Below are 25,110 nucleotides of genomic sequence, written 5' to 3'. Positions count from 1 at the left end.
ACGACCATATGTATTTAGTGGTCCAACAATCCACAAAATACTGCTACCGGCTGCGCGTGTAACGGAACGCCTGGCACCCCGACCAGGGTACCTCCATCGATAGATGCTCCTAGTGCTTTCCGAGGACTCCAAGCACTCCACTTGACACCGTCAGTGCTGCAGACCCCGCGAACCGCCGAAGCTTGGTTGGGGTCTCACTGTCCTTCACCCATGCTGGACCCAAGACCGGGCTTCAGCTTCCAGTGGGTGAACCTCTCCTACATCCAGAGAGCAGGAACCAGGAATAAGCTCTTACAAGAGCTTATACTCAGGGGAGTATTGTGATATAGCAATCCCCAAGAGTGTAGTTATCGTATTCCCCAAACATGAGCCAAAACTTCATGAATGTATAAAAGCAGCAACTCTTTATTGAGGGCTACCCGCCCGTATTTATGCAGGTCCCTATCTGGTGGACACGCCCCTAGGGGACCAGAAGGAAGACTGTGACACAGGACAGATATGTAGCAATTCAGGATACACAGACACAACACATCCCCACAATGCATCATGGTTTCCTCCTCTCTGCCCTGGAGACACCCGAGGAGCAATTCAATTATCTCTCAGGACAAAGGGAAATCGCCAATACACATGTGGAGACAACAGGACAGAAATCCCCATTTAAACACACAATGGGACAATGGCACAATGGGACAATAGAAACACACCCAGCATTTTCCTCCCCTCTGTCTAGGAGATAATTGATTCAATTTCTGTATCTACTCAACTATCAGCTGAAAAGTTACACTTCTTATAAATTGTTACAATTTTGTGAGTTTACATTGTACATACATATAACTTATATCAATTTAACCAGTATAAATTGGGGACAAATCTATCCAAAATTCACTTGAATAGGTTCAGGGGTTTAAAAGTTAGTAAAAGTACCTTAAAGGGCCGCAATTCTGAGGCAAGAGGCTGGTAAACAGGCCTCTCCAAAACCCAGTGGCGAGGTTGGTTTCGCCACACATCTCCCCCTCCCAGGGAAGAGTGACCAGATACCGTGACCTCACGGTCAGTACCTGAGTTAGTCTGGCAGTCCAACCACAACCCAATACTGGACCTGTTGAATCTTGGGGTCTGGCTTTGTTCTGTATGTCGCCAGATGTTGAGTGGGCATCTGCTACTCCTTGCTTCCTTGTGGTTCTCCAGCTTGGAGCTGTAGGTACTTGGTGGGCAGAGGCCGACTGCGCTCTGCCCAGATGCCAGCTCTTCCGCTGGGGTAGCCAGTGGGGAGTCAGCCTCTGGACAAGAGGATAGGGGAGGGCAGAGGCCAACTGCGCTCTGCCCAGATGCCAGCTCTTCTGCTGGGGTAGCTTGTAGGGAGTCAGCCTCTGGACAAGAGGATAGGGGAGGGCAGAGGCCAACTGCGCTCTGCCCAGATGCCAGCTCTTCTGCTGGGGTAGCCTGTGGGGAGTCAGCCTCTGGACAAGAGGATAGGGGAGGGCAGACGCCGACTGAGCTCTGCCCAGATGCCAGCTCTTCTGCTGGAGTAGTAAATGAATGGTTAGGGCAGAGGCCAGCGGTGCTCTGCTCTGATTCCAGCTCTTCTGCTAGAGAGGGGTCAGTGGGGTTTAAAGCCTTACCCACTACCCTCAGTATTGGGCTGGGAGAGAGCTGTGAAGGGGAGCTATCACTTACCCGCTCCTTTGGATACCCAATCTGCCGCTGGGGGGAGAGACCAACTGTCTCCTCTCCCTGTAGAGTATACTGCCGCTGGGTAGTGAGACGGCTGTCTCCACTACCAGTGATTCTGGTTGTTGCAGAGATGAGGGACCAATAATCTCCTCTCCCTGTACTCCCAGTGGCAGTTGGGGATCTGGGCCGCCTGCCCAGCCACCCTGTTGGGACGGTGGAGTGACTACGGTCCCATTTCCACCTGCCGACTGGGGTTCCTCCCAGTACCAGTCTATGAAGTCCCCTACCTCCACAGTTGGTGAGGAAGTAGGAGATACCTCAGCTGTGACTTGCCAGTGGTAGGGCTGCAGGTCTGGGCCTGGTATCCAACTGTCTTGTATCTTGCGCTGGGCTTGAATGGAGCGAAACAACTGTTGATAATCTTGTTCCAGCTCCCACTCCCTTTGGACCAGAAAGGTCAGATCTGCCCCATCCCACTAGTTGTAGGCCAATTGTACAAGTCCCACCTGTAGTCAGTAATGTCCCAAAATCTAGATTCTTCTGTTCTCCCAAAGTCAATGTCTTCAAAAGACTCCCACAATAACCCAGGGCAATTATATTCCTCACCTTCGGGCTTGGCGTACTCCTCCATCCATGGAGACTGTCGTACTGTGTCCCACCGTAGTGCTTGGTAAGCGTCATCCAGCCAGGTTTCCTGCCATACCAGTGTCTCAAGCTCTGACACCCACTCAGTCAATGGTTGCTCTCCCAGTAGAGGTAGTCATAGCACCAATCGCATTCGTAATCTCTGCTCCTCACTGGGAAGACTCTCACCCCTCCAACGCTGCACGTCCTCCAGGGCCTGGTGCCAATACGCCTTTCCGCTCGGCATCCCTGTAATCAGGGTGATCTTCCTCATTGAATGCTGTGCAGGAACCAACGGCATCCATATTGCTGTAGCCAGGGGCGCTGTACGGATACTAGCGTTTCCCTCAATATACTTCACAAACGGTGTCTCCAAGCTGCTTCTCCTCACACTAGGACGCAATCCCACTGCTTGCCACCAATGTAACGGAACGCCTAGCACCCCGACCGGGTACCTCCGTCGATAGATGCTCCTAGTGCTTTCCGAGGACTCCAAGCACTCCACTTGACACCGTCAGCTCTGCAGACCCCACGAACCGCCGAAGCTTGGTTGGGGTCTCACCGTCCTCCACCCACGCTGGACCCAAGACCGGGCTTCAGCTTCCAGTGGGTAACTTATATCAATGTATCCAGTATAACTTGGGGACAAACCTATCCAAAATTCACTTGAATAGGTTCAGGGGTTTAAAAGTTAGTAAAAGTATCTTAAAGGCACGTAATCCTGAGGCAACAGGCTGGTAAACAGGCCTCTCCAAAACCCTGTGGCGAAATTGGTTTCGCCACAGCGTGTATCCCGCAATTTGTGCATGAACAATTATAAAAATGCCTATTCTTGTCTGCAAAATGGGAAGAATAGGACATGTTCTATTTTTTTTCGGGATGCACTTGGTGTTCTGTCTGCATATGTTACAACCCTATTGAAATTAATGGGTCCACATCCGATCCTCAAAAAATGCTGATCAGATGTGGAAAAAAAAAAACACGGCCGTGTGCATGAGGCCTAAAGGCATTTTAAAGGAACTGTATATGTTCACTCATACAATGTTAATATCAATATGGACTTCTTTAGGCTGAGAATTATTTTAATAGTATTCTAGGGCTGCAGGAACTATACTTAGTTGCCAGATTAATATAAAAGCTAAATTCATATCATGTTTGTGGAACTTGGCTAGCAAGCACAGCAGTAAAACCTAACATACAGCGCCTTGAAAAAGTATTTATTTTTATAATAATGATTATTTCCACAATTCTTACACCCACAAACTTAAATGTATTTTATTGGGATTTTATGTGATAGACCAACACAAAGTAGCAAGTATGTGTGTAGCAAGGGGGCTGAATACAAATGCACGCCACACTTTCCAGATTTTTATTTATTAAAACCCATGTATTATTTTCTTTTCACTACACACATACGTCCTTGCTACTTTGTGTTGGTCACATAAAATCTCAATGAAATACATTTGTTTGTGGGTGTAATATGAATGTGGAAAAGTTGAAGGAATATGAATACTTTTTCAAAGGTACAGTATTTGTATATACCTACACAGTAATGACAAAAAGGTTTCCTTTTAGAATGTGTTTCACTGGTAAATAAAGTTTTTTCATTATATAAAAATGTGTAGCCTGCTACAATTTACAATAGATCTGCACAGAGAAAGAAACATACTGCACAGCATATATTTTTTCTTGTAATGGAAGTCAATGTAAAAAATGCAGTATGCAACTATGCAAGGGATACGATCAAGGGCATACACAAATTTTGCCCCATGGCAAAATTTATAATGTCACTCTCGAACTTTAGGTCAGATACTGAGGCATAGTTGAACGTGGCATTGTTTTCTGTCACTTTTCTAAAGCTTTCTTTATAAATAGGGGAAAGAGGAATTTTTTTGTCAATTTTGCTTGTGTGCATTGCCATTATTTGCATGAAATTTATCAAAATCAAAACTGTTGTTTGATAATTTAGGTGCATCTTTAACTACAGGGAACAGACTTGAAAAAAAGTATAATTGAAGATAGACTACACATACCAAGCTTAAGTTTAGAAAATATAGAATTTAACGTGCTTAACTAAAAACGATACCTTTATTATTCGACTGGGTTATAGAGCAGAAAATAGTTAGCTCCAAGTGATATCCCGAGTATGATAGATATATTGAGACAAGAACTCCTATAAAAAAGGGATAAATTCTTAGGTGGGGTCAATAAAGTGCTGACTAGGTAAAAAATGGGGGTAGTGGGTAGACGGATGGGAAAGAAGCTTTCCCTAGATGACCCTCAAGATCTAAAATCCTATGCACAGGGATGTCCCCTGATGGTGGAGACGCCCTGCCCCCGTACCTAAGTCTCTTTATTGCCCTAAAAAAGCCCTACTAAAGAAACTGGATTGGAAATAAATAAATCCAGGGAAAACAAAAAACACACATACAGATGGAATTATGTATAAACAATAAGACAACCCCAATGCGTTTCAGCTGAAGGTAGCAGCTCATCAGGAGGTGATGTAAAATTAATGGACGTAGGAAATAACAGAAAAACAGACAGATATAAATTAAATTCAAAGTGATACTTAGCTCCTATATATGTAACCTGTTAGGTTCTATTGAAGATGAAAACAATCTCTGTCATAGAAAATATACCGATCAGAGGGGGGCCCTTGGAGCAGATGCATCCAGGATATAGGAGGCTGGAGGGCGCATCTTTAACTACAGCCTTGAAATATTACTCTACTTTTTATGCCACCCCCCACTGGCGTTAACTTGTGACATTGTGAGATTTTTTGATTTATTAAATCTGGCCTATATTTCATTAAGGCCTTTTTTCACACTACTGTATGGCTATTTCAAGTGTTTTGCAGTCCATTTTTCACGGATCCGTTGTTCCGTTTTTTGTTTCCATTGTTTTTCAGTTCCATTTTTCCGTTCCGTTTTTCCGTATGGCATATACAGTATACAGTAATTACATAGAACAAATTGGGCTGGGCATGACATTTTCAATAGATGGTTCTGCAAAAAATGGAACGGATACAGAAGACATACGAATGCATTTCCGTATGCATTTTGTTTTTTTGCGGACCCATTGACTTTAATGGAGCCACGGAATGTGATTTGCGGCCAAATATAGGCCTTTGTTCTATCTTTGCACGGAACGGAGATACGGAAACACGGAAACGGAATGCATACGGAGTAGATTCCATTTATTTTGCGGACCCATTGAAATGAATGGTTCCGTATACGGACCGTATACGGAAAGCAAAAAACGGCCCGCAAAACGGGGGAAAAAAACTTGGAGTTTGTGGGGTAAAAGTTGCAAATGCTTGTACAAGTAAGCTCTGATAAGTTTCAAAAGCTCTCTTTTGCAATTTTTGAAGTCAGAATTCAGGAGTACAAGGCTTTATTTGTACCCCCCAGGGCTTATTTTTATTTTTTTGCAACACCCTAGAGCATGCTGCATTTTGGGGAAAATGTTACTCATCCAAAAAAGGCATCAAAAATGAAGAAAAATTGTTAAAACATGCAGTGCATATGTAAAAAAAATGTCTATTGACTTAAAGATAACATATTATCCATAGTTGTTTATGAAACTAATATAACATTGGAAAAAACTCTCAAAAACGTGCTTTTAATAAATGCATTGAACCACTAGTTACAGTGGAGACAGTTAAACATCTGACAATAGTCTGATTATTCTTCCCCTGTAAGCCCCATCCATATCCCATTGTAAATGAAAAAGGTCTAGCTATCTGAGCCACCAATAGGGCCACCAATATATGAATTTATACAGCTACAAAAGAACTTAATATGAGCTGTATAAATCTCTATGCAGCAAGCTTCCCCTAGAGGCAGCTGCAGGAAATTCGGGAACGGGAAGCAGTGAAAGCAGCTCAGTGCACCCCTTCCCCTACAGGAGCTGTAGAGGTCATGTGGGCTTCCTCCATGGAAGATATGCCACTAGATATCATTGCAAATGTTCAGCTGCACTGAAACATTAATGCAGAGGCCAAACCAGGTGGAGGACACATCATAATTCGGTTTCCTTGACAGACTACATGATGCTGCTGGATCTACAAGGCAAACTAATGGAATCAGCTATCAAACTGGTGTGATGTCAAACTGACTTAGGTGCCCATAGCAACCAATCAGATTCCACCTTCCATTTTCCAAAGGAGCTGTCAAAAATGAAAGATAGAATCTGATTGGTTGCTACAGGCCACTATGCCAGTTCTACTTTACACCAGTTTGATAAATGACCCATTACGAATATATAACTCCATACATCTTTGCATGTTATTATAGAAGAATTTCCTCTGTAAAAAAGGTCAGTTCTGATAACATTTTAAGGAATTGTTGTTTTTGTACTCACTGCCTCTAAAAATACAATGTTTTCTATTGCACATGGACAAAATTGTAATAATGAAGTGGGACAAGAACATAGTTACAGAGCCACTAACACATATTATTTGAGCATAAGGACTTTCTTTATACCACAGGCCTTTTGGAGTGAAATCATTTGCATTAGCAGACATATCAATATGCATTACCCAAGAACTGGGTCACTGCAAAGGTTTAACTGATGTTATTTTATATTGCTAAGTTAAATATTGTGGTTTGCAATATTTGTGTACCTAATAGCATTTTATGGACATTTAAAGGCTAACACATTCGATCATCCTTCTAGGTTGCCAAGAGATGTACCTGTCCACGACCTGGTTAGTCAGTAGGTAGTTTGTTCTTAGCTGTGCTACAGTGAAGACCTACATGTGCAAGCTCCTCAAAGCTAGGCCCAAGCTCAGAGAGCCTTTATTTACAACCCAGGAAGTTACTTTATCATCAGAAGTGCTCCAGAGAGAAGGAAATCAGATGGTACAGATTCTACAAAGCCATGTATTGGAGTCAGTCAGCAAGGTATTGTGCACATTTATGGCCAAGAGACTTTACTGCTGTGAGAAGGAACTTACCCCCTTCACACTTTCAGATGGTTTGCCCCACCATGTATTATATCTGTACCACTCAGCGCAGGAACTGCAGAAACAATTAACAGGTACCTAATTGCATGCCTATTGTTCTGTTGAGGGACAGCTTGATACATGCTCACTGTGGTATATACCATGGAACTGTGCTTTGTTATTGTCGGATGTACTACTACTCCTATCCTGCACTTGAGTAAAGAGAGACTTATTTATTGATACCAACTGGCCTGGTTACTGACTCAACTATTTGCTAGCCATTGCAACCTGTTCTCCTTCCTTGCACCAAGACAAACACCTAACATCAACAACAACCCAACTACCACTAGACAGAAAATCCAATACTAGGGTGTGCCCCTTAGGGAAGTATGCAGTCACTGCAGGGCCTTAGGGAGCCATAACCACTATTCCCATCCTCTTTTCACTCTGCTTGGGCCGCTGAAAATACTCCAAGCTTTCTAAGAACTAAATATTTCAAAGGAAAAAAAAAGAAAAAAATTAGCAAATGACTTCATGCGCGATCTTGGTTGGCAACCGAAGCAATCTCGAGCTATTTTATACAACACTGAAGCCGTGCTAAAAGGGAACAATAAAACAGTTATTCTTGGCCGTACACAACAAAGCAATTTCACGCTCATTTTGTGACTGTATTTATTCAAACATGCATTAGAATTATTACACTTAGTAAAAGCTTTTACTTTAAATCCTCCTAGACTCATCTTTTCACTGCGCAGTGAAGAATAATGTGCAGCATAAAAAAGCTGGCTTCTAAGAAGTACATTTATTTGTTTAGTTTTAGGCATGCAATAAAAGCACACAGAAGAAGCTAAAATCCAAATATCACAAACCTGTAAAAATTCCAAAAGCAATGCCACGAGATTCTTCCTGATGATTTTATTTTACGAGTCTAATTTAAGAATTAATAGTACAGAAAATGCTGGATACTTAGGGCACAGATGCAAAATGTATGGGTATAATGTTGCAAGTGTTAAATATGTTTCTCTTATAATGTATAAAATATATTTAAAGTGCAGGTTCACCTCTTAAGAACCCTTTAGAGCATATCGAACATAGCCGACATTAAGCTCTCACATCAATGGCTCATGGCACGCAGTTGACACGTCGCAGATTCGTAATGGTGCCATTTGTCCACTTATAATACACTTTCAGCACAGCAGGAAGTATTCTCAGCTATACTGCCATGCTATTGCAGTGGCTCTAGTCCTAAAAGTTCTAAAATGCAATGTGAACAGCTGTTTTAAAGTAATGTATACTGCTTGTGGCATAGAAAATGGTTATTCATCAATTTTGCTTCCTTATGTTCCTGTTGGTACTGCTGCTACTGTAAGCTAGCAGAAGTGAGCTCTGTACAAAATCAGTCACCTTCCCCCCTCTGGCAGCTGACAATATGGTTGCTTCTTACTTTCCTTGTTAATCGGAAACACAATCTAAAGTAACAAACAGAGACACTTTATAACATCCACAGCATACCCTTCCTCATAAACCAATGAATATAAAATAAACTTGGGTCTAGGTCTTTTATGACAACCAGATGGTCATATCTATTAGTTTCTCTGCAGTAAACAGAGGCGATCAGAATTATGCAGAGACCCGACTGTCGGAAGGGTGACTGGGCATGCCTGACCACCAGCACATAGCTCATTAGGTGGATGTGCACATCACTGTGGACTTTGAACACTAGGTGGTTCCATGTTTGTGCGGATGATTTTTTTAATAGCATGACAATGGCAAACCTTGTTAATTTGTTGTGATCTACATTGGATATAAAAAGTCTACACACCCCTGTTAAAATGTCAGGTTTCTGTGAAAAAAATGAGACAAAGATAAATCATTTGAGAACTTTTTCCACCTTTAATGTGACCTATAAACTGTACCACTCAATTGAAAAACAAACTGAAATCTTTTAGGTAAAGGGAAGAAAAAAATATAAGAATAAAATAATATGGTTGCATAAGTGTGCACACCCTTAAACTAATACTTTGTTGAAGCACTTTTTTACTTTATTACCGCACTCAGTCTTTTGGGTATGAGTCTATCAGCATGGCACATTTTGACTTGGCAAGATTTGCCCACTCTTCTTTGCTTAAACACTCCAAATCTGTCAGATTGCGAGGGCATCTCCTGTGCACAGCCCTCTTCATATCACCCCACAGATTTTCAATCGGATTCAGGTCTGGGCTCTGGCTGGGCCATTCCAAAACTTTAATCCTCTTCTGGTGAAGCCATTCCTTTGTTGATTTGGATGTATGCTTTGGGTCGTTCTCATGCTGAAAGATGAAGTTCCTCTTTATGTTCTGCTTTCTAGCAGAAGCCTGAAGGTTTTGTGCCAATATTGACTGGTATTTGGAACTGTTCATAATTCCCTCTAGCTTAACTAAGTCCCCAATTCCAGCTGAAGAAAAACAGCCCCAAAGCATGATGCTGCCCCCACCATTCTTCACTGTGGGTATGGTGTTCCTTTGATGTGCAGTGTTGTTTTTGCACCAAACATATCTTTTGGAATTATGGCCAAAAAGTTCAACCTTGGTTTCATCAGACCATAACACCTTTTCCCACATGCTTTTGGGAGACTTCAGATGTGTTTTCGCAAAATGTATCCTGGCTTGGATGTTTTTCTTCGTAAGAAAAGGCTTTCGTCTTGCCACTCTACCCCATAGCCCAGACATATGAAGAATACGGGAGATTGTTGTCACATGTACCACACAGCCAGTACTTGCCAGATATTGCTGCAGCCTCCCAGACCAGTTTTCTTCTTGTCTTTTCATCAATTTTGGGGGGACGTCCAGTTCTTGGTAATGTCACTTTGTGCCATATTTTCTCCACTTGATGATGACTGTCTTCACTGTGTTCCATGGTATATCTAAAGCCTTGGAAATTCTTTTGCACCCTTCTCATGACTGATACCTTTTAACAATGAAATCCCTCTGATGCTTTGGAGGCTCTTTGTGGACCATGACTTTTGCTGTGGGATGCAACTAAGAAAATTTCAGGAAAGACCATCTAGAGCAGCTGAACTTTATTTGTGGTTAATCAGAGGCACTTTAAATGATGGCGGGTGTATGCTGACTCCTATTTAACATGATTTTGAATGTGATTGCTTAATTCTGAACACAGCTACATCCCCAGTTATAAGAGGGTGTGCACACTTATGCAACCACTTTATTTTTGTTTGTTTTTTGTTTTCTTCCCTCTACCTAAAAGATTTCAGTTTGTTTTTCAATTGAGTGGTACAGTTTATAGGTCACATTAAAAGGTGGAAAAAGTTCTGAAATTATTTATCTTTGTCTCAATTTTTTACAGCACAGAAACCTGACATTTTAACAGGGGTGTGTAGACTTTTTATATCCACATATATCCATATGTATATAATTAATTTTATATTTAAATTATGAGAGAACCCCTTTAAGCTGAATGCTTAAAAATGATTTAATCTGAATTTGCTAGTAAGAAAAGTGATGAGCACCCATGTCACTTTTCAGAAATTAAAATTTGCGTGCTAATACAAATTCCAAAACTTGCATTAGCATTCTTTTAATATGAAATCCAAGACAAACTCAAGGCAATGTGCACAGAGGATACCATATGTAGCAGGAATTCAAAGGCATTGTTTACACTGATAAGCCTTAATGTAACCGACTGAAAATTTTTCCTTTTTAGTATATTTTTTTACTATACCAATACGGTTCATTTTTAAGATGGTAAAATGCAGTAATACTGTGAAATGGAGAGCAGAATAAGAAAAAAATAAAAATTATACTGGAAAACTGAGTTCCAAAGAAAATGATCAATTGTCTTCTAGTAATCTGCTAGTCGGCAGGGGCGCTGGCAGTCAGACAGCTTACCGTCTGATATTGATGACGTAGTCTAAAAACACATACTGTAGATATCATGGTTAGGTAAGGCTGAGCTCACATTATAACTGAGCCAAACAGAGCCTACGGACCCCATAGACTATAATGGGGTCCGTTAAGTTTCCGTTCAGAGGAAGATTTTTGAAGCAGAGGCATAAACACGGGAAAAAAGAGAATGGAAAGGCTGAGAGCTGATGTGAACTCAGCCTAGGTCCTATATTTATTGCTAACAGTTACACTTTAAAGATTGTACATTTCCTCTAGTTTTAATGCTGGTCTGAACTGTCCATTTAATTGCAAATTAAAGGGGTGATTAGTCAATCATGTAGACAATCCAACATCACTGATCACTTTTTGAATAAATATCTGTCAGGTGTTAGACATTGCTATTGATGGCTTGTGTACCATTTTCATAACATCATTGGCCAAAATGGCAGCAGTTGTCCATATCAGCCAATTTACATTTATAGGTCACTTAAAAGGGTTATCCAAGGCTATAAACTGCCCCCATATGCCGGGCCCCTCACATTGAATATACTTTCCTGGCTCCTTGGACCACATCTTGACCGTTGCAATGCTAGGGAGGCTCATCTCGGGCAGAAGCAGCAGCGACGGTGCGGGGACCAGGAGCGACTCAGGGAGCCAGGTAAGTATACTCAATGTGAGGGGTCTGCCATATTGGAGGGGGGGGGGGCAGTTTATAGCCTTGCATAACCCCTTTAAACCTGTCACTGGGATTTTGTGTATAGAGCTGAGGACATGGGTTGCAAGATGGCTGCTAGCACATCCACAATACCCAGTCCCCATAGCTCTGTGTGCTTTTATTGTGTCAAAAAATCGATTTGATACATATGCAAATTAACCTGAGATGAGTCCTGTCCCTGACTCATCTCACACACAGGACTCATCTCAGGGTAATTTGCATATGTATCAAATCGATTTTTTGACACAATAAAAGCACACAGAGCTATGGGGACTGGGTATTGTGGATGTGCTAGCGGCCATCTAGCAACCCATGTCCTCAGCTCTATACACAAAATCCCGGTGACTGGTTCCCTTTAAATTGGTATTCCAGCCATCAACAGTAGGCACAGAGTAGATTATACATGTAAGATTAGCAAGGATTTTAACACCAGGATGGCCATAAAGGGTTTCCAAGCTCTCTGCCCTTTCCTATTAGTTTCTCTGCTATCAGAAGAATCCCATTAAGTGGTGGCCAGGTATGTAGTTTGGGACATACAGTATAAAAACAGCAAAGCATTCTATTGCTTCATACACTTCCTCCCTACCAGTATTTCCACATTTTCGTGCTTGCTTCTCTCTCTATATATATATATACACATACACACACACACACACACACACTGTATAACACAGCTATAAATATTATCCTTGCTGTATGAATCTTGCTTTCCTGGCACAACAATTTGACATACAGACTTATTGTACTTTCTTTTAAATCCTCACTTGCAATGTTTTTAACAACTGCTAAACCAAAGATATATATTTAAAAAAAAAAAATATATATATATATATATATATAATTTTCATCATTACAATCTGAATAAGTTATACAACCAAATATTCTTGTATTCTGCAGGAAATGTTTCACGGTGTGACCAGCGAAGCGTATACCCAGTCACAAAAAACAATGCATTTAAAAGGCTTATCAGTTTAAAGTAGATTAAACGGCACATCTTTGTGTGAAGCTTAATTCAGGACTTAGACAAAATCCAAATCTATGCTCCGTTCCTTTGATCTTGCCTTGAAAACCAAATCCTTGAACTGAGTTAAAGATTCCAGGATTGACTGCCAGGATATACTACTTAAGCTATCGCCGCTTAAAGCTCTTAGGAAATTGTGTAATATAATAACTATACCGTAATAGCTATTTTCAAAAGTTAAGTGAAACTATTCTTAAGCCATTCCCCCTGTCTTTACCTGAAAGCATGGCTGAAAAAAGCAGTTATGTTTTATATTTAGGTTGGAACAGAACTTGTATTGAACTTTTATTCGAGGAAAAGTAGCAAAAAACATTAAATCAGATAGGAAATAAAATAAAGGGAGGTCCTAAAGTCATGTAAAGTAGCTGTCCTGCAGATTTGCTATTTATGATAGGTGTCTTCTTTAGTTATGATAGGGCTAAGAAAGAGGACTGTAAATACAATGAAGCTGAGAACCATTTTTCCACCAGAAGGTGTCCACATATTCAAACACGTGCTACCAAGGCAAGTCCACTAACTCCTAGTTCTACTTAATCCATTAATCCTTCCCAACTTCACACCACCAATAACAAGGGTTAAAATAAATGGTAATGCAAATGTACTATAGACATCAGCAAGCTTACAGGATGGGAGGTATCTCTCCCTCAAGCATCCCCTTCTCATTTGCAAACTCAAAAGGGGTTATCTGTTAAAAATAAATAAATAAATAAATAAATAATAATTTTCAATTGCTGTTAGAGAGTTCCAGCGCTCTTATCAATTCTCCATATCAGGGCTCAGCTACAAACAAAACTTCTCACTCCAAAAGACTCTGCACGTCCATGCTGTGTAATGGCCCATTTACACTGATTTTGGTGAAAAGGAACTAAATATTTACTACCACTTTCCCCCACAGATTACAGAGTCATTGCTGCGGGATACCAAATGATAATCTTACTGACAGGGGTTAGCTCCGACACAAAGTTTCAATTTTATGCAGAGATATTACTAATGAAGTACTAAGTTCAACCATAAATGCAAACTATAGGAAATTCCGGTACTTTGGAATTTCCTGCTTGAAGGGATTTTGTCACTTCAGCAAATAGCATGTATTATGTAGAGAAAGTTAATACAAGCCACTTACTAATGTATTGTGATTGTCCATATTGTCTCCTTTGCTGGCTTGATTCATTTTTACCAAACATTATACACCGCTCGTTTTCATGGTTATGACTACCCTGCAATCCATCAGTGGTGGTCGTGCTTGTGCAGTATAAAAAAAAGCACTAGCCTATGTGAGCCCCCACAGTCCCAGCTACCAGAGAGGTTGTTGGTTTTTCCTATAGTGTGCAAGCATGGCCTCCACTGATGGATTGCAGGGTGGTCATAACCATGGGAACAAGCAGTGTATAATGTGATGGAAAAAGTAATCCAGCCAGCAAAGGAGGCAATATGGACATTCACAATACATTAGTAAGTGACTTGTATGATCTTTTATAACTTTCATTCCTTTAGTGCTTGGAACAAATTTGAAAATGATACTGACACTATTAAAATGTTAAATTGCTAATGTGGAAAACAGATGTTGCATATTACAATATTTTTCACCCTAAAAGATGCACCTACCCATAAGAAGCACCTCGATTTTAGAGGAGGAAAATAAGAAATGTTTTTTTTTTCATCAGACCTCAGATGAGAACCCCAATGTTAATGAGACCCCCCAAACAGACCTCAGATCAGACCCCAGCTCAGTCCCCAATGAGACCTCAAATCAGACCCTCAATGCTAATTAGACTGCAGCAAAATATTATATGGACCCTAATTATTAAAGGGAGTCTGTCGCCTCCATATGGCCATATACAGTGCTTACATGGCTCTGTAGCACACCTATACAGGATTGTAGCGGTACCTTTGTTCTTTTCTTTAGACTTGCACCAGCAGGAAAAACTAAGTTTAATTAATCTGAAAATGAGCACTCACAAGTGCCCAGGGCGGCGTTCAGTGTGTAAGTGCCCAGGCTGCTCTGCCTTCTTTTCACTTTACTCCTCCCCAGCCTCTGGCTTTTTCCCGCCCTCCAAGTCCGGACCTATCGATAGGTCCGGACTTGGAGGGCATGCAACGGAAGAGGCTGGGGAGGAGTAAAGTGAAAAGAAGGCAGAGCAGCCTGGGCACCTACACACTGAACGCCGCCCCTGGGCACTTGCGAGTGTTCATTTGCATATGAATTAAACTTCGTTTTTCCTGCTGGTGCAAGTCTAAAGAAAAGAACAAAGGTACCGTTACAATCCTGTATAGGTGTGCTACAGAGCCATGTAACTACTGTATATGGCCATATGGAGGCGACAGACTCCCTTTAAGGTATACTGTGTTGCAATTTGCACAATGATTTTATTATCTTTCTATTTACTTCATATTTATGTGTACTGTTCTGTTTCAAGAGAAATAAAAAAACAAGCAAACATGTGTCTAACATATTGACGCAGGAAAAAAATATTTGCTATTCAATTTTTCAAATGGGTAAAATGTTCAGAAGTTGCATATGACATCAGCCTCAAGGGCAATGTGGCAATGCTGTTTTTTCATCTCTTTGAAATAAATGTAGATTTAATGATCACATTAAAATATATCTAAAGTGAGGGACACAGGCAAAACAAAGAAAAATGCATGCAAACTGCTGTCACTACATCTCCAGGCACTAAAAATCTGAATGAACAACACATTGTAAAATACTGAAAATTAAACACAGCATTTGAAATTCTTGAGTATTGTATTCTACCTATTCATATAGGTCTACTCCTCTATGTTGTCTGTATGCTGTAACATGGCTTCCGGTATGCAGTAGCATAACTGAAGGGGTTGGTGGAAGGCAGGGCATGTGCTCCACTAGTAGATCTAAAGGGCATCCGTCGACTCCAAAACACCCCAAACCAGAGTAAGCGGTGTATTGTGTAAGTGGTGCTAAGTCCTATTATGTAATTTGTATCTTTATACTCTCTTCCATTCCGACGCTTTGCTCCCACAAACCAGCAGTAAAATGTATTGAGTCTTCTCCATTAGGGTCCATTCACACGACCGCAGCTGTTTTGAGGTCTGAAATTGAGGATCCACAAAACACAGACACTGGTCATGTGCGTTCCGCATTTTGCAGACTGCACATGGCCGGCAGTACGATAAAAATGCCTTTTCTTGTCCATGGCTGCGGACAAGAATAGGACATGTTCTATTTTTTTGTGGGCCCGCGGAATGGAAGTGCGAAGGCGGACAGAACACAGTGTGCTGTCCGCATCTTTTGCTGCTCTATTGAAAATGAATGGGTCCGCACCCTTTCCGCAAAATTGCGTAATGGATGAGGACCCATTTTGCAGACGTCCGAATAGACCTTTATGTGCATGAGCACGGAGTCCTCTTGATGCATTTAACTGCTGGTTTGGGGGAGCACAGCGTCAGAATACAAGTTAGTATGACGAAAAAAAGGACATAACTGGTCTCTGTGTCATTAACACTATACCCTACTTACTCTAGTTTGGGGGATGTTTCAGAGCTAAGAGATTCCCGTCAAGCTATAATGAGAGGGGGCCAGCTTAAGGGGGGTGCACATCAGTGTTTTTAGTTCCATTATAGCTTTCCGTTATAACATTGTTATAACGGAAAATAATGGAATTACATAGTAAAATAGTATATAAGGCTGAAAAAAGACATCTTATCTAATGTATGCAGTCCTGGAACATCCATTTGAGGGTGCATATCTTTGTTCAAAATGTGAGCAAATTACTTGTTTGGAGTCGCACATCGTGTATCTAAAGAAGCGAGTTTCAACACTTAGAAGCATTAGAAATTTGGAAAATAATTTGCTGCTCACTGAGCAGGCACTATATGGGGTAGATGTGGGGGACAGTGGTAGAATGGAGGCTCAGGAAAGTGAGGTAGCCAGCTGGATAACATTTAGAAAGCGGGGTAGAGTGCCAGGGAGGCTAGCCCTGATCTAACACACCCCAACAAGTTTGCAAGATTGGCAGATGAGGGGGATGCGGGTTCAGGAGAGCACTGCTGCAGCCAGATACTTCCTCTGCCAGTCAGGGGAATGTCAGCTCCAGTAAGCAGGGGACCAGGAGAGCACGGAAGAAAATACAGGTGCTGGTAGTGGGAGACTTAATTATTGGGAGTACAGATAGGACAATCTGTCGCAAAGACTGGGATCATCAAACGGTGTGTTGTCATGTTTCCTATTAGGCACATGTTCTGGAACGAGGCCATATCGCCTTCATTTTAGAGATGACTGGATAGTCCCTTTACTTGTCAGGGATTATGATCCTGAATACAGTTTAATATAATCTTCAGTTGAATCTCTGTAGGAATGGAGTTCATGAGCAGATGTGGCTAATGAGCAGCAGAACTTGTATGCAGGCTCCATTACCACAGCCTCACATCACCACATTCTGTTCTGTCCCTCCTCTCTATTATTCATGTCTCCTCATGAACTCCATTCCTACAGAGATTCAGCTGAAGATCTTCTCATCTGTCCTCCTGTGTGATTAGGACAGGCTTTGTGTGCTTTAATAGGACAGCCGCCATTTTGTTTCTCCTAATCATTGCTCCCTAGACAAAACAAGCCATTATAAGAAATGAAAAGTATTTGTGAATCCTATATAATAAAATCCCTGTGTCAGTGCGCTGTGTCTGTGTGTGTCACCAGTGCACACTGGGCATGCGCAGTGTCCAATCAGGACACAGCGCTTCACATGGACACAGCGCTACACATAAGTTTCCCTGCATCCTGACTGCACAGCAACCCCCCTTCCCCCTTTCAGGATGGCAGAGCGGCAGTGGGAAGAGTGTTAGCTGTAATGTCCGGCTAACACTCTGCTTGAAACTGCCAACATTGGTGCTGGCCAAACCCCTTCCATCCTGTGGTCCTTAAGGACCGCTGTATGGAGGGACTAAGCATTGGGCCGCTGCTCTGCCCTGGCAGTGGGCCGATGCTTGAAGGGTTATTGCCCCCTGCACATAACATCCCAGCCCCCCTTTCAAGATGCAGAGCGTTCAGCACCTCCCGCCCCCCCCCCCCTTTAAAGATGACAGAGCGCGCAGCATCCCCCCTTCCCCCTTTCAGGATGGCAAAGCGGCAGTGGGCAGAGTGTTAGCTGTAATGTCCAGCTAACACTCTCCTTGAAACGGCCGACATCGTTGCTGGCACCGATGTCGGACGTTTAACCACTTTCATGCCGTGGTCCTTAGGGACCACTGTATGGAGCGGCAAAGCATTGGGCCGCTGCTCTGCTTGAAGGGTAAACTGAGGGAGGGCCATCCCCCATCGGGCTGCTTCACAGGCATCCGGCTTGCTATGGTATATCTAAGCCTGATCAGGCTTAGTGTGAGTTCAATACCCTACAGTACTCTATATAGTGTACTGCAGTGTATTGCAAGCCATCAGACCCACTGCATCTTCAAGAACCAAGTGGGTCTGTGTCCAAAAAAAGTGAAAAAAAAATAAAATAATATATTAAATAAAAAAAATACTTCCTATATCCACACATAATTGCTTAAAATGTAACAAATAAAAAAACACTAAACATGTTTAGTATTGATACATCCGACCTGATCTATAAAATGATCATGTTGCTTTTACCATATGGTGAACACCATAAAAAAATAAAAATATGATGGAATTGCAATTTTGCCCACAACACTTCCCAAAAGATGGTATAAGAAGTGATCAAAAAAGTCATATGTATCCAAAATTAGCACCAATTAAACCGTGACCTCATCCCACAAAAAATGAGCCCCTACATAAGCCAATCATCCAAAAATAAAAATATGTCTTTCAGAAAATGTAGAAACAAACAATTTATTTTTCAAACATGCTTTATTGAATAAAATAAAGTTTAAAAAATGCACATATTAGGTATTGTCATGTCCGTAACGACCTACTCTATAAAAATATCATGTGATCCAACCCATCTGGTTAACACAATAAACAAATTAAATAAAAAATGTGGCAAAAAAAATCTATATTTTATCACCTTACATCACAAAAAGTGTAATACCAAACAATCAAAAAGTGATATGTGCCCCATAATGGTACCAATCAAACCGTCATCTCATCCCGCAAAAAATGAGACCCTACCGAAGATACCTAGTACATCACTAATGTCAGCCAGGTTAATAACAATGTTCCTGCTGACAGAAACCCTTTAAGGTCGTTTCCATAAGTATGCACCTGTATGATGTTCATGTTAACCTTAGATCATACAGCAGTTATTGGTCTTCATGATCACATTACATTTTTTTAGATGCCATTTCATCACTTTACAAGAAAGTTAATAGGACACACAGTGTATAGACAAGCACCCATGGCACAAGAATGGCATATAATTAGTAAGTAAGTACCTTGCTATGTGCTTTAAATATTGCCAAAAGCGCTTGAATAATGGTAATTCATTTCACTGGAGTTGAGCATCATTTTATATACACTGTAACTTTCTCTCTGGTGCTTCATAGCACAAACTGGAGTACAGCTCACTTAGTTATACTCAATCCAATAACCTATACATTTCATTAAAGTCATTCTCCCTACCAGCGCTGGCAGACGCAACTCTCCATGTACCTGCTGGTGTCCGATTGACAGGGAGACAGTCTGATCTCCCATATTAGGTATTCTGATGTCACATGTCACGTGATGCCAGATTTGTCATGTGACCAGGATGTACATGATGTGACCAGGAAGTGCAGGGTTCTAAATAGGCAATCTGCTGGTCACAGATTGCCTGTGAATGGTTCTATATACAGTACCTCACAAGCATTTAGGATTGTGGATTATTCTGACCTCCTGTGTTCTGACTTTATCTACTCCTTTTGACCCTGATTCTTGGTTTCTGATTTGGCTTTTCTGCATCTCTTGGTTTGACCCTGGCTTCGTTATTGGACCCGCTTCTGCCTGATGTACTTGGACCTTGACTTGAATGCTAGTGTATGACCTTGGCTTCGTATTGTTTAGTGATCTGCTTTCTGATTTGGCTTTATTGTTATGTCTTGATTTTGATCTGGTACGTTTGACTCCAAGTACTTTGGTTCTGGGTTTTTCTCAGTATCTGTGTGCCTGCCAATCAGCTTATTTATAGTTTTTTTTCCCCTCTGCTTTTCCCTTGCAATCCCCAGCATGTAAATAAGCAGGGACCGTCAACCAGTTATGGTCCGCAAGTTAGAGTGGTTGTGCAGGTGAAATTCAGGGTTCACTTGTTTCCCCTTGACAGTTATATTATTATAATAATGAGTGATTATTTACTATGCACTGTGAGTTTTTTTTGTGACATCTTATTTGACTTAATTGTACATAAATAAAATAATCTAAAAATACCTAAAAATATAAAATATGACAATATAAAAATACATTATATAAAAATATAAAATAATATATCATGACATATAAAAACATAAATATAAAATACATAATATATTTCAAAATAAAATATGAAAACAATTAATTACTTCTGCACATTCATTTTTTTAATATTATTTTCCCTTGCTCAGGTGCCATCCATTTTTCACAATCGCTGGTTAAATATGCTGTATAAGAAGCAGATTAACTTTCTAATAATCTTTCTTTGTCATTATACTGGATCCTAAATGCACAAACAAATCAAAACTACATCCATGATAAAGCCCTGCTTAATGTGATCAATCCAATGAATCACAAAAGGTGCTTGTACAGTTCTACCCACTCTCAATAAATGCTGCAGTACCGCCACTGCTGCAAGAAATAAATTCAATAACCAATAACAACTAAGGGTAGATTAATATCACGTTTTATGCCTCAGTTTAATGTATATGGTAGAAAGTAAAATGGATACAAAAACACAGCAAATCATGTTCTTATATCCTGCAGAGTCTGGTAAAAAAAAAAATATATATACATTTTTTTTCAATGATCAAAAAATGTATACTTTTCTCTTTTTTTTTTTCACAATAGAACTCTATGGTGAATGGATGCCACTGTATGGCACCAGTCTGAGACATCCGTTTAGGGTATACATTTTTTGTATATGTTAAATGGATGGGAAAAGCGTGATGTGAACCCAGTCTTATAAGCACAGCACAACCAGTAGCATTTATCTCTCCACAGACATCCACCTAGAGTAATGCCATCTCCAACCAGCTTATACACAAAGATATGTTCAGTACCTTATATCAATGTTCTTCTGGCTTGCGGTATACTCCCTCTTAAGATATGGTGGTGAGCATTCAGGGTATCGTGGAGAATGCCACAGTAGGAGCATGCTCCTAAGGCCTCATAGGGCGGTTCTACAATACATGGATCACCAGTCATGTGAATTTCGCACCACAGATGCAGACCCATTCACTTGAATAGGTCCACAAATCTGGAGATGCAGTGCGGAACGGAAGCACGAAATGGAACCCCATGGAAGCACTACTGAGTACTTCTGTGGTGTTCCGTTCTGTGGTTCCGTTTCACAAAAATATAGAACTTGTTTAATCTTTTTGCGGAACGGATGGATCGTGGACCTCATTCAAGTGAATTGGTCTTCGATCCGCATGGAGCTGCCTCATGGTTGGTGCCCGTGCATGCGGACTGCAATTTGCTGTCTACAGCACGGGCACGGAGCCTTTATGTTCGTGTGAAAGAGGACTAACTACAATCTAAAACTAAAGCACACGCTCCATATATGCACTGAGTGATGTCACTAAAAGAGCTGTGGAAGCCTGCAATGGCCAAACTTCCAAACAGGAAGTCCCTGATGAAGGAAAGCATTCTTTTCGAAATGTGTTTGGCCATTGCAGGCATCTATAGCTTTTTTAGTGATGTCACTAAGCACAAGCTGTAGTTCTAGCTTGTAGTTAGGAGTGCTGCCACCACCCCCCCCCCCATCCCCCCCAAGACAGCATCAGATTGCCCCTTCCACAATCAAGTGGATGAGGTGAGTATATATATATATATATATATATATATACAGGTCCTTTTCAAAAAATTAGCATATTGTGATAAAGTTCATTATTTTCTGTAATGTACTGATAAACATTAGACTTTCATATATTTTAGATTCATTACACACCAACTGAAGTAGTTCAAGCCTTTTATTGTTTTAATATTGATGATTTTGGCATACAGCTCATGAAAACCCAAATTTCCTATCTCAAAAAATTAGCATATTTCATCCGACCAATAAAAGAAAAGTGTTTTTAATACAAAAAAAGTCAACCTTCAAATAATTATGTTCAGTTATGCACTCAATACTTGGTCGGGAATCCTTTTGCAGAAATGACTGCTTCAATGCGGCGTGGCATGGAGGCAATCAGCCTGTGGCACTGCTGAGGTGTTATGGAGACCCAGGATGCTTCGATAGCGGCCTTAAGCTCATCCAGAGTGTTGGGTCTTGCGTCTCTCAACTTTCTCTTCCCAATATCCCACAGATTCTCTATGGGGTTCAGGTCAGGAGAGTTGGCAGGCCAATTGAGCACAGTAATACCATGGTCAGTAAACCATTTACCAGTGGTTTTGGCACTGTGAGCAGGTGCCAGGTCGTGCTGAAAAATGAAATCTTCATCTCCATAAAGCTTTTCAGCAGATGGAAGCATGAAGTGCTCCAAAATCTCCTGATAGCTAGCTGCATTGACCCTGCCCTTGATAAAACACAGTAGACCAACACCAGCAGCTGACATGGCACCCCAGACCATCACTGACTGTGGGTACTTGACACTGGACTTCAGGCATTTTGGCATTTCCCTCTCCCCAGTCTTCCTCCAGACTCTGGCACCTTGATTTCCGAATGACATGCAACAGTCCAGTGCTGCTTCTCTGTAGCCCAGGTCAGGCGCTTCTGCCGCTGTTTCTGGGGAATGCGGCACCTGTAGCCCATTTCCTGCACACGCCTGTACACGGTGGCTCTGGATGTTTCTATTCCAGACTCAGTCCACTGCTTCCGCAGGTCCACCAAGGTCTGGAATCGGTCCTTCTCCACAATCTTCTTGAGGGTCCGGTCACCTCTTCTCGTTGTGCAGCGTTTTCTGCCACACTTTTTCCTTCCCACAGACTTCCCACTGAGGTGCCTTGATACAGCGCTCTGGGAACAGCCTATTCGTTCAGAAATTTCTTTCTGTGTCTTACCCTCTTGCTTGAGGGTGTCAATGATGGCCTTCTGGACAGCAGTCAGGTCGGCAGTCTTACCCATGATTGCGGTTTTGAGTAATGAACCAGGCTGGGAGTTTTTAAAAGCCTCAGGAATCTTTTGCAGGTGTTTAGACTTAATTATTTGATTCAGATGATTAGGTTAATAGCTCGTTTAGAGAACCTTTTCATGATATGCTAATTTTTTGAGATAGGAATTTTGGGTTTTCATGAGCTGTATGCCAAAATCATCAATATTAAAACAATAAAAGGCTTGAACTACTTCAGTTGGTGTGTAATGAATCTAAAATATATGAAAGTCTAATGTTTATCAGTACATTACAGAAAATAATGAACTTTATCACAATATGCTAATTTTTTGAAAAGGACCTGTATATATATATAAAATTTTCAGCTAACATTTTAGGAAAAAGTTGATTTGTTACCATGAAGCACACAGAAATTCAGATTCATGGCAAATCAAATTTTTCCTTAACTTTGGATTGAACTCCACTTTTGATGCTTCTGAGATATAAAAAAAAAAACCGCAAATATGGCACATCACATGACCTACATTAGCCAATTCGCTGCAATTTGTTTACCTTTTGATGTCTGTAGGATGTCCTTTACAAAATTCTTCAGTTGTTTTGCCCTTTCATTTGTCCTTTCAGCATCCTTTCCAGTCTGTTCCCCATCTGCAGATACTTTTGCTGCCTGTCATTCATTTAAGAGAAAAGAAAACCAATTGCTGTAATAGGTTTTTCAGTAGCTGCAAAGTGTATTTTAATAGGAATTTCTCAGATGACCTCGCTTTGGATATACACTTTATGTTACAGTGGAAAGAAATCAATACCTTATTGATCATATCAACTGGAAATCAAATATGATGCACAGGTTAACAAATAAATTGCATTAGCTTCCCATTAACTAAATATAGGATGTTTCTATAGACATCTTGAATAAATGCGCTTGGTAAAAAATAAGAGAAAACACATGTAAAGTGAGCCATTGAAAGATTATTTAAAGTACAAAGCAGATTCTGGAAGAGGAAACAGATGGAATTAAGTTTAATTTGTCCATTGATCGAAATCTACCTAACATTGTCTAAAAGCTTTTTCCCTCAGGCATGTTTGCAAGAGCGAGTAGCTTTTCTCAATAAGGCTCTCTCTGGAAAGAGTCTCAATCAATATGCGAATTCTGATTTAAACATTTATTCTTCCAATATAAGTCATTGCCTGAAACACAGATATGCAGTTAATTTCCTTCAGCTTCAGGTATACAAAGATTAAATTAAACTATCAATATTTGCTGTAGCTTTACAGTGTTATATTGATGGAAGTTTCTAAATTATAGTTGTGGTATTGATGGTGGAGTTCTCTTAGACTTTATAAAATGTTGGATAACTTCTTATCTTTTTTTTCTATTGCATGCTAGCCTTCACTATAATGTTACCCAATAGGAAAATAAGCATTGGTTAAAGAAATGTATCTAAAGGAATACTCCAGCAAAACTGGTAAATCATGTTATGCCCAGTGCAGGGCTTAATGGGATGATAGATGAGACAGGGATTCTCTTTGAATCCCTATGTCAGGCAATGCCAAGTTTAACTAGAAATAACACTTTGGGGGAAATTTATCACAAGGAAAAGTCAATTTTGTTGGAGCCTGAACTGCTGTAATTTGTGCCAAATTTATCAAATGCTGTATAATGTTGAATAAATTTGGTATCTGGCAGGCAGGTGGCAATTTCCGGCTATGCCATATCCAGAGAACTCCTGCAGGCTGTTCTCTCCCAGGACAGCCTGCCAGATGTATCCAACGCTGTATGAAACTAGCTTAAAGGGCTTCTGTCAGCCCACTAAACCGTCTTTTTTTTTTTTTTTTGGTTAATAATAATCCCTACACTGCGAGCTCCCTATGCATAAGCTAAATATTCATTTTGGTTCTGTAGATTTTGTTAAAAAGCTATTTTTATAATATCCTCAATGCGCCTGCGCCGAGTGTAGATGTGACGTCATCGGCGCAGGCGCATTGAGGATGGAGCGGCCGAGAGAGCAGCCGCCTCTCAGTGCGCCTGCGCCGATTAAAGACAGGTACGGCGCAGGCGCGATATTTTGAATTCAAACAGGGCCAGCAGAGAACGATCCCG

General features: G+C 40.9%; 1 protein-coding gene across 1 annotated transcript in view; it reads right to left on the bottom strand.

The window, feature by feature from the left end:
- LAMA2 (laminin subunit alpha 2) overlaps nucleotides 1-25,110 on the bottom strand; it is a 772,405-nt gene that overhangs the window by 208,394 nt on the left and 538,901 nt on the right. The window contains exon 34 of the mRNA XM_044291170.1: nucleotides 23,565-23,676. Coding sequence (XP_044147105.1) covers nucleotides 23,565-23,676 — 112 coding nt within the window. The remainder of the gene's footprint in view (nucleotides 1-23,564; nucleotides 23,677-25,110) is intronic.

This window comes from Bufo gargarizans, chromosome 4 (assembly GCF_014858855.1).
Source record: "Bufo gargarizans isolate SCDJY-AF-19 chromosome 4, ASM1485885v1, whole genome shotgun sequence".
NCBI lineage: Eukaryota > Metazoa > Chordata > Amphibia > Anura > Bufonidae > Bufo > Bufo gargarizans.
The sequence above is the reverse complement of the archived record's forward strand: the minus strand, read 5'-3'. Positions and strand labels throughout refer to the sequence as shown.